Source organism: Perca fluviatilis, chromosome 12 (genome assembly GCF_010015445.1).
Source record: "Perca fluviatilis chromosome 12, GENO_Pfluv_1.0, whole genome shotgun sequence".
NCBI classification, from domain to species: domain Eukaryota; kingdom Metazoa; phylum Chordata; class Actinopteri; order Perciformes; family Percidae; genus Perca; species Perca fluviatilis.
Window position 1 is genome coordinate 39,218,981 of NC_053123.1, and position 10,000 is coordinate 39,228,980.

Consider the following 10,000-nt stretch of genomic DNA (forward strand, 5'->3'; position numbering starts at 1 on the left):
TATTTGTGTCTGTAGATTTCTCCTAAAGTTAGCATTAGATATAATGCCTCATTTAAAGCTAATAGGACAATTGTCCAGCTTGTATTTACCTTCACACAAAGTGCTTGTTTTGCCGCTGACAGGCTCAGATTAATATTCTAAGTGTCTGACAACATTATGGAAAGGATTTCTAAGGAGGTCGACCTTTCTGTTAAAGAGTAAGATCCTTTTTTTAAACATAAAAACATCTGCGTAATTGCGTTCGCTAAACCCACCAGACTCCATGTAAATAATCACTACTTTTAGCATCGTAAAATACACTTCATTCAAAGGCGACCGAAATGGAATAAAACTATGAAAAGCCGTTTTGGGTCATCTTTCCACTTTAACCAACCATCACAACTCTAGTTTTGGTTGACATAAACACAAAGTTTACAAATTTACATGAAAATGTGTTGGCTCTATACACGCTAAAAGTCCTGTTTTTTTTAAATGGAGTCTGGTGGGTTTACAGCTAGCGACCTCAGAGCTGTTTCTGGTTAAACAGAAAGGTCTTAAAGAGGTTTTAAAAAGGTCTTTCTCTGTAGGGATCCTCACAAGCCTCACAGGAAAAAGAAGAAGCAGTTCTTGCATCAGGTCTGATGTCGGAGGGTTAACTCCTCTCGTTACGTCAGAGGTTGTGACCAAATCTTCCTGCCATCACTTTTAAAAATCAACCATTCTCTACGGTGCTCACATTTAAACCCAGATGTCTGGCGTAGAGAAGCAGAGGCGTCCCTGTGAGTTGTGGGTAACGGGAGTTGGTGGTTGGCAGTGTTGACGGGAGGACACGGTCCCTCTGTGGACGATCTGTAGAACTTTCTGTCTCTACCAGGAGCTGAAGTTCCCCGCCCGCGGCGCCGAGACCAACCCGAGCTCCTGGCCCTGGTTCTACCGCATGAACGACGCCATGGAGGGGCGCTTGGCCGGCGCGGCGCCCATCCTCACACCCATCGTGGAGGACGAAGACGAGGACTGCGAGCCGCTGTCGCCCACGCCGAAGAAGAGAGCGCGCCGCAGCCGGGGCGGGATGGCCGAGTTCCTGACGGAGTCGGAGATGGACCTGCTGGTGGAAAACGAAGACAAGAACTCGACCGCGGCGCTGGGAGAGCTGCAGCGCATGGCCGAGTTCACGTACAAACGTAAGGCTGGAAACTAGGTTTACTACTAGAGATGGTCCGATACCACTTTTTTGCTTCCCGATACCGATTCCGATACCTGAACTTGCGTATCGGCCGATACCGAGTACCGATCCGATACCAGTGAGTCATATATTTCATTATGTTTTAACATCTGTATACTACTATCTCTGTATGGATGTGATATGATTTATTTCTTTGTTGTCGGTCTGGCTCAGGTTAAACTCTTTGTGAAACATGAACAAACGCAAACAAGGAATGCCCCAGAACTTTCTTTTATAGTTATAATGAAAAAGAACATAAATAAACTACTTTAACGTAGATTTTCTTTAGGGCTTCATTACGTGGTATCGGATCGGTGCATAAACTCCAGTACTTCCCGATACCGATACCAGCGTTTTAGGCAGTATCGGAGCCGATACCGATACTGGTATCGGTGTCTCTATTTACTACCGTATTTTCCGTTTGTGCATGATTACAAGACAGAACTATGTTTTAATACTGTGTCCTACATTGTGGATAATTAAGCTATATATCATATGCTGAAGTATATTTCTGGAGTGTTAAAGATTAAAGAAAAAATAACAACAAGAACCGTACAGAACCGAACCTTGGGTTTTGTGAACCGTACCACCCCTAGTAAACAAAGTAGCGTGCAGGTCCCCTCAAGGCCAGGCTAATGTTGGATGCCCCTCTAGTGGACAGAACGTGTAACAACAACCACATGCTTGTAATGCCATCGACAATGCATAAGCCTGAGTAGTGTAGTACATATTATTTATTTGCAATTGAGCATTAAATATTCGAATATTATTCGAATATTAAAAAAAAAAAATCAAATGGAATTCAAATGGTATTATAGAGGAAGATTGACAGCTCTAACACACACACACACACACACACACACACACACTGCAGTACACAACCACAATCTTTTTTCCGACTTTTTTTACACTAAAATCCTGAACTGTGATTCAGTTTTTTGACATTTTTGACTCTCGTTCCAGTGACAGAAGAAGACATAAAGCGACTCATCGAGTTACGAGCTTCTAACGAGTCTCTGTTCACGGGGAGGAGGAACACCGCCAAGCCGGCCTGGAGGTAAAGACGCACAAACTCAAATCCTCTGGGATTTATCGGTTACTTCTCGAAATCCTCATGAACCAATCTTTACTTCAGCATGAATTGGATCCACCGCACAGCACTTATTTAAAAAGAAAATACCTCACTTATAAAGCTGGGTCGTCAGTTACTGTAGCATTTAAAATGCAGCTTCTGTGACGTCTGTTCCCGTTGCTCTGATTGGTTGTAGGTCTATCCAGTTGAGTGCAGAGGCATTTTCTTTCCTGGTTCGGTTGAAACGCGCCCCGGGCGCTGTGATTGGCTGCCCACTGCTCCCTTGAGGGAGGGGTTAAATGCAGAGAATGAATTTCACTACACATATGTGTATGTGACAACAAAGTACCTTTACCTTTTACCTTTATAATCCCAGACCAACGGAGCAGCATCAGACTCATATTCTGACTAGAATCTGAGTAGGACCATGTCGGGCTAATAAAGTCCAGGTCCGACCAAAGATTCGTGACGACACAAAACCGTTTTGGAACGTCGCAGAGAAAAGTTTCAGCGGTCTGAACCGGCTCGGTTCGACTCAAACCAGCTGATGGTGTCGCTGCAACTCAGCTGGTCCAGTCTCCAGAGGCTGGTTTTAGACCATAAGAGACATCTCCTGTTTCAACAGCCAATAGAGAAGTCAGCTGGTGCAGTCTCCAGAGGCTGGTTTTAGACCATAAGAGACGTCTCCTGTTTCTACAGCCAATAGAGACTCAGCTGGTGGAGTCTCCAGAGGCTGGTTTTAGACCATAAGAGACGTCTCCTGTTTCAACAGCCAATAGAGACTCAGCTGGTGGAGTCTCCAGAGGCTGGTTTTAGACCATAAGAGACGTCTTCTGTTTCTACAGCCAATAGAGAAGTCAGCTGGTCCAGTCTCCAGAGGCTGGTTTTAGACCATAAGAGACGTCTCCTGTTTCAACAGCCAATAGAGAAGTCAGCTGGTCCAGTCTCCAGAGGCTGGTTTTAGACCATAAGAGACGTCTCCTGTTTCTACAGCCAATAGAGAAGTCAGCTGGTCCAGTCTCCAGAGGCTGGTTTTAGACCATAAGAGACGTCTCCTGTTTCTACAGCCAATAGAGAAGTCAGCTGGTCCAGTCACCAGAGGCTGGTTTTAGACCATAAGAGACGTCTCCTGTTTCAACAGCCAATAGAGACTCAGCTGGTGGAGTCTCCAGAGGCTGGTTTTAGACCATAAGAGACGTCTCCTGTTTCAACAGCCAATAGAGACTCAGCTGGTGGAGTCTCCAGAGGCTGGTTTTAGACCATAAGAGACGTCTCCTGTTTCTACAGCCAATAGAGACTCAGCTGGTGGAGTCTCCAGAGGCTGGTTTTAGACCATAAGAGACGTCTCCTGTTTCTACAGCCAATAGAGACTCAGCTGGTGGAGTCTCCAGAGGCTGGTTTTAGACCATAAGAGACGTCTCCTGTTTCTACAGCCAATAGAGACTCAGCTGGTGGAGTCTCCAGAGGCTGGTTTTAGACCATAAGAGACGTCTCCTGTTTCTACAGCCAATAGAGACTCAGCTGGTCCAGTCTCCAGAGGCTGGTTTTAGACCATAAGAGACGTCTCCTGTTTCAACAGCCAATAGAGAAGTCAGCTGGTCCAGTCTCCAGAGGCTGGTTTTAGACCATAAGAGACGTCTCCTGTTTCTACAGCCAATAGAAAAATTCTTTTCTCAAAGAAAAACTGAACTCCAAGTCTTCCAGAGCAGATTCCAAAGACCGCTGTTCTCCAGCAGCAGCAGCCACCTTTTTTGTTTTCAAGTAGCAGGGAATTCACGCAGAATCGTCGCAACTCTGCCGTCATTATGTTAAGCCCCGCCCACCGACTCTATACGATGTGATTGGCCTGACCAGAGTTTGGTTTTTCCAGCTTGCGAGCCAACGGAGAGTTGCTAGACTGACCCTGGCTAGGGTGGTCTAGATTTCTAGGCTAACAACAACACCATTCAGCTGTAACTAGAGCCAACATTGTGAATAATGCTTGTCATTAATTAGTTTTGTGTCGTCCACAGGGGGATCGTGAAGGGGATGGGTCTGACGGGGAAGATAACACCAGACCAGGTCGCCAAGAAGTGGGACAACCTGAAGACCAAATTCAAGGTGACTCCTTCCAACAGGTCCTACCTGTACCAGAACTGTTAGGCTGACAGAAACACTATTGCTTTGAGAAGCCCTTTTTTTTTTTTTTTTTTTAAACTGAAGTGCCGAGAAATAACCAGTTCCATGTTGTTAAATGTGCGACTGTGTTGCTCTTCTCGGTCTGACGGTAAATTAAACCGAATCCCCAAAACGAGACATTTAATGGAGTCGCCTTCTGCTCCGTGAGGTTTTCTTGGGATTTTTTACTGTTTTTTTGTAAGATTTTTAGATCAATTAAACAAAAAAAAGCTTCCAGCTTCTCCGCTGTAATGTGTGTGTGTGTGTGTGTGTGTGTGTGTACGCATGTGTGTGTTTGTACACGTGTGTGTGTGTGCTTATGTGCGCACGTGTGTGTGCGTGAGTGTACATGTGTGTGCGCGTGTTTGTATGTGTCTACATGCGTGTTTACGTGTGTGGTGTGTCTCTGTCTTGTGTGTGTGTGTGTGTGTGTCTCTGTGTGTATGTGTGTCTCTGTCTGTGTGTGTGTGGTGTGTTTGTGTGTGTCTGTCTGTGTGTGTGTGTGTGTGTGTGTGTGTGTGTGTGTGTGTGTCTGTCTGTGTGTGTGTGGTGTGTTTGTGTGTGTGTGTCTGTGTGTGTGTGTGTGTGTGTGTGTGTGTGTGTGTGTGTGTCTGTGTCTCTGTGTGTGTGTGTGTGTGTGTGTGTGTGTGTGTGTGTGTGTCTGTCTGTGTGTGTGTGTGTGTCTCTGTGTGTATGTGTGTCTCTGTCTGTGTGTGTGTGTGGTGTGTCTGTGTGTGTGTGGTGTGTGTGTGTGTGTGTGTGTGTGTGTGTGTGTCTCTGTGTGTATGTGTGTCTCTGTCTGTGTGTGTGTGTGTGTGTGTGTCTGTGTGTGTGTGTGGTGTGTCTGTGTGTGTGTGTGTGTGTGTGTGTGTGTCTCTGTGTGTCTCTGTGTGTGTGTGTCTCTGTGTGTCTCTGTGTGTGTGTGTGTGTGTGTGTGTGTGTGTGTCGTCTGTGTGTCTGTGTGTGTGTGTGTGTGTGTGTGTGTGTGTGTGTGTGTGTGTGTGTGTGTGTCTCTCTGTGTGTGTGTGTGTGTGTGTGTGTGTGTGCAGGACCTGAAGTTCCCCCCCCGAGGGATGGAGAGCCAGACCAGCGCGGCGTCCTGGCCCTGGTTCCAGCTGATGAGCGACGCTCTGGAGGGCCGCCTGGCGGGGAAAGCTCCCCGTGTGGCGCCCGTGTGGAGCGGCGAGGAGGACGGGGTGTTCGGCTGCTCGCCGCCCCCCCCGGACAGAGACGGTCAGCTGGCGGAGCGCGGCAGCGTGTCGGAGCTGGAGAGCATGGCGGGGGGGGACAACGCCGCCGAGGCCGATGGGAGCGTGACCTACATCGACGCCAGCGGAGAGGAGTGTTCCACGCCATCAGACCTCTCCTATAAGAGTAAGACGGGTGGAAACGGGACATTGCGAGGGTCAGCTGCTGCCCCTACGCCTGTAGATCTCAGACCTAGTGATGGACTCCTTTAGCTCCAAGTTTAGTCTTTAAGACCTAAATAATAACAGTTAAAATTATGTGAAAAAGAGACTCAAAATGTTTGGTGGAAATTGCATTTTTACAACATATTTTTAACCTGTCTGTCTCTCTGTACCTGTCTCTCTCTCTGTACCTGTCTCTCTATACCTGTCTGTCTCTGTACCTGTCAATCTGTACCTGCCTGCACCTGTCTGTCTCTCTGTCCCTCCCTCTGTGTCTGTCTCTCTGTACCGGTCTGTCTGTCTCTCTGTACCTGTCTCTCTGTACCTGTCTGTCTCTGCCTGTCTGTCTCTGCCTGTCTGTCTCTCTGTACCTGTCTCTCTGTGCCTGTCCGTCTCTTCGTACCTGTCTCTCTGTACCTGTCTGTCTCTGCCTGTCTGTCTCTCTGTACCTGTCTGTCTCTCTGTACCTGTCTGTCTCTCTGTGCCTGTCCGTCTCTTCGTACCTGTCTCTCTGTGCCTGTCTGTCTCTGCCTGTCTGTCTCTCTGTACCTGTCTGTCTGCCCCAGTGACAGACCAGGACACCCGGAGGCTGATTAAGCTGAGAGCTGCTAACGAGGCTCTGTTCACCGGGAGGAGAAACGCTGCCAAAGCTGCCTGGAAGTAAGAAGCCATCTTTCATACGATCTTACCCACTGCTAGTACCGGCTCAGAGTCCATGCGAGTAGAGTCCAGGCGAGTAGAGTAGAGTCCATGCGAGTAGAGTCCATGCGAGTCGAGTAGAGTGCATGCGAGTCGAGTCCATGCGAGTAGAGTCGAGTCCATGCGAGTAGAGTCCATGCGAGTAAGTGGAGTCCATCGATGGGAGTCCATCGGTAAGTGAGAGTCCATTGGTGGAGTAGAGTCCATGCGAGGAGTCCATGCGCAGTCAGTGGGAGTACATGCGAGTAGAGTAGAGTCCATGAAGTAGGAGTCCATGCGCGAGTGCGAGTAGAGTCCATGCGCGTAAGGAGATCATGCTGAGTCGGAGTAGAGTCCATGCAGTGGAGTGGAGTCCATGATGAGTCCATCAGTGAAGTGGGAATCATGCAGTAGGAGTCCATGCGAGTCGAGTAGAGTCCATGCGAGTCGAGTAGAGTCCATGCGAGTCGAGTAGAGTCCATGCGAGTCGGTAGAGTCCATGCTGGAGAGTAGAGTCCATGCGAGTTGAGTCCATGCGAGTTGAGTCCATGCGAGTTGAGTCCATGCGAGTCGGAGTCCATCGAGTTAGTCCATGCGAGTTGAGTCCATGTGAGATTACGAGTCCATGCGAAGTCAGTAGAGTCCATGCGTGGTGAGAGAGTCCAGGCGAGTAGAGTCCATGCGAGTAGAGTAGAGTCCATGCGAGTAGAGTAGAGTCCATGCGAGTAGAGTAGAGTCCATGCGAGTAGAGTAGAGTCCGTGCGTAGAGAGAGTCCATGCGAGGAAAGGTAGAGTCCATGCGAGAAAAGTAGAGTCCATCGGGAAAGGTAGAGTCCATGCGGAAGAGTAGAGTCCCATGGAGAAGTGGAGTCCATGGGAGTTGGTAGAGTCCATGCGGAGAAGTGGAGTCCATGCGAGTAGAGTAGAGTCCATGCGGTGAAGTGGAGTCGAGGTAGAGTGAGTCCATGCGTGGGAGTCGAGTAGAGTCCAGGCGAGTAGAGTAGAGTCCATGCGAGTAGAGTAGAGTCCATGCGAGTAGAGTAGTGTCCATCGAGTGGAGTCCAGTGGCAGAGTAGAGTCCATGCGCAGTAGAGTAGGAGTCCATGGAGTGTAGAGTAGAGTCCATGCGGTAGAGTAGTGTCCATCAGAGTAGGAGTCCAGTAGAGTAGAGTCCATGCGAGTAGAGTAGAGTCCATGCGAGTAGAGTAGTGTCCATGCGAGTAGAGTAGAGTCCATGCGAGTAGAGTAGAGTCCATGCGAGTAGAGTAGAGTCCATGCGAGTAGAGTAGAGTCCATGCGAGTAGAGTAGAGTCCATGCGAGTAGAGTAGAGTCCATGCGAGTAGAGTAGAGTCCATGCGAGTAGAGTAGAGTCCATGCGGGGTGGTAGAGTCCATCTTGAGTAGAGTAGTGTCCATCGCAGGTAGAGTAGAGTCCAGCTGAGTAGAGTAGGAGTCCATGCCGAGTAGAGTGAGTGTCCATGTGAGTAGAGTAGAGTCCATGCAGTAGAGTAGAGTCTGTGCGGTAGAGTAGTGTCCATGCGGTAGGGTGGGAGTCCATCGTGTGAGTAGAGTCCATGCGGGCGGGTAGGAGTCCATCGCGGTAGGGTAGAGTCCATGCGTGAGTGGGAGTCCATCGGTAGGAGTCAAGGGTAAGTAGGAGTCCATGCGAGTAAGTAGAGTCCATCCGGGTAGGGTAGAGTCCATGCGGAGTAGAGTAGAGTCCATGCGGTAGAGTCCATGTGCGAGTAGAGTAGAGTCCATGCGAGTAGAGTCCATGCGAGTAGAGTCCATGCGAGTAGAGTAGAGTCCATGCGAGTAGAGTCCATGCGAGTAGAGTCCATGCGAGTAGAGTCCATGCGAGTAGAGTCCATGCGAGTAGAGTAGAGTCCATGCGAGTAGACGTTAACGTTAAAGTCTCCCGGTGTCCCTGTAGATGTTAACGTTAACGTTAAAGTCTCCCGGTGTTCCTGTAGATGTTAACGTTAACGTCTCCCGGTGTCCCTGTAGATGTTAACGTTAACGTCTCCCGGTGTCCCTGTAGATGTTACGCGTTACCGTTAAAGTCTCCGGTGTCCCGGTAGATGTTAATGTTAACGTTAAAGTCTCCCGGTGTCCTGTAGATGTTAGCGTTAACGTTAAAGTCCTGTAGTGTCCTATGAGCGTTAACGTTAAAGTGTCCCGGTGTCCCTGTAGATGTTAACGTTAACGTTAAAGTCTCCCGGTGTCCCTGTAGATGTTAACGTTAAAGTCTCCCGGTGTTCCTGTAGATGTTAATGTTAACGTTAAAGTCTCCCGGTGTCCCTGTAGATGTTAACGTTAACGTTAAAGTGTCCCTGTAGTGTCCCTGTAGACGTTAACGTTAAAGTGTCCGGTGTCCTTAGATGTTACGCGTTAACGTTAAAGTGTCCGGTGTCCTGTAAGTTAACGTTAACGTTAAAGTCTCCCGGTGTCCCTGTAGATGTTAACGTTAACGTTAAAGTCTCCCGGTGTCCCTGTAGATGTTAACGTTAACGTTAAAGTCTCCCGGTGTCCCTGTAGATGTTAACGTTAACGTTAAAGTGTCCCGGTGTCCCTGTAGATGTTAATGTTAACGTTAAAGTGTCCCGGTGTCCCTGTAGATGTTAATGTTAACGTTAAAGTGTCCCGGTGTCCTGTAGATGTTAATGTTAACGTTAAAGTGTCCCGGTGTCCCTGTAGATGTTAATGTTAACGTTAAAGTCTCCCGGTGTTCCTGTAGATGTTAACGTTAACGTTAAAGTGTCCGGTGTCCCTGTAGATGTTAACGTTAACGTTAAAGTGTCCCGGTGTCCTGTAGATGTTAATGTTAACGTTAAAGTGTCCTGGTGTCCCTGTAGATGTTAATGTTAACGTTAAAGTCTCCCGGTGTTCCTGTAGATGTTAACGTTAACGTTAAAGTGTCCCGGTGTTCCTGTAGATGTTAACGTTAACGTTAAAGTGTCCCGGTGTCCCTGTAGATGTTAATGTTAACGTTAAAGTGTCCCGGTGTCCCTGTAGATGTTAATGTTAACGTTAAAGTCTCCCGGTGTTCCTGTAGATGTTAACGTTAACGTTAAAGTGTCCCGGTGTCCCTGTAGATGTTAACGTTAACGTTAAAGTGTCCCTGTAGTGTCCCTGTAGACGTTAACGTTAAAGTGTCCCGGTGTTCCTGTAGATGTTAACGTTAACGTTAAAGTGTCCCTGTAGTGTCCCTGTAGACGTTAACGTTAAAGTGTCCCGGTGTTCCTGTAGATGTTAACGTTAACGTTAAAGTCTCCCGGTGTCCCTGTAGATGTTAATGTTAACGTTAAAGTCTCCCGGTGTCCCTGTAGATGTTAATGTTAACGTTAAAGTCTCCCGGTGTCCCTGTAGACGTTAACGCTAACGTTAAAGTGTCCCGGTGTCCCTGTAGACGTTAACGTTAAAGTGTCCCGGTGTCCCTGTAGACGTTAACGTTAACGTTAAAGTGTCCCTGTAGTGTCCCTG

The 10,000-nt window shown here is 48.1% G+C and overlaps 2 protein-coding genes across 2 annotated transcripts in view; both read left to right on the forward strand.

Moving 5' to 3' along the window:
- Positions 1–853: 853 nt before the first annotated feature.
- LOC120569324 lies at positions 854–6,603 on the forward strand (the record flags this gene model as incomplete). The annotated part of the gene is given in 5 exon segments (XM_039817185.1): positions 854–1,160; positions 2,165–2,258; positions 4,286–4,373; positions 5,480–5,804; positions 6,406–6,603. Coding segments are annotated over 5 exon segments (912 nt in total), but the record flags the coding sequence as incomplete, so codon positions are not given.
- A 1,723-nt stretch (positions 6,604–8,326) lies between these two features.
- The window catches only part of LOC120569502, a 6,177-nt gene continuing 4,503 nt past the window's right edge, over positions 8,327–10,000 (forward strand). Inside the window, exon 1 of the mRNA XM_039817356.1 lies at positions 8,327–8,392. Coding sequence (XP_039673290.1) covers positions 8,327–8,392 — 66 coding nt within the window. The remainder of the gene's footprint in view (positions 8,393–10,000) is intronic.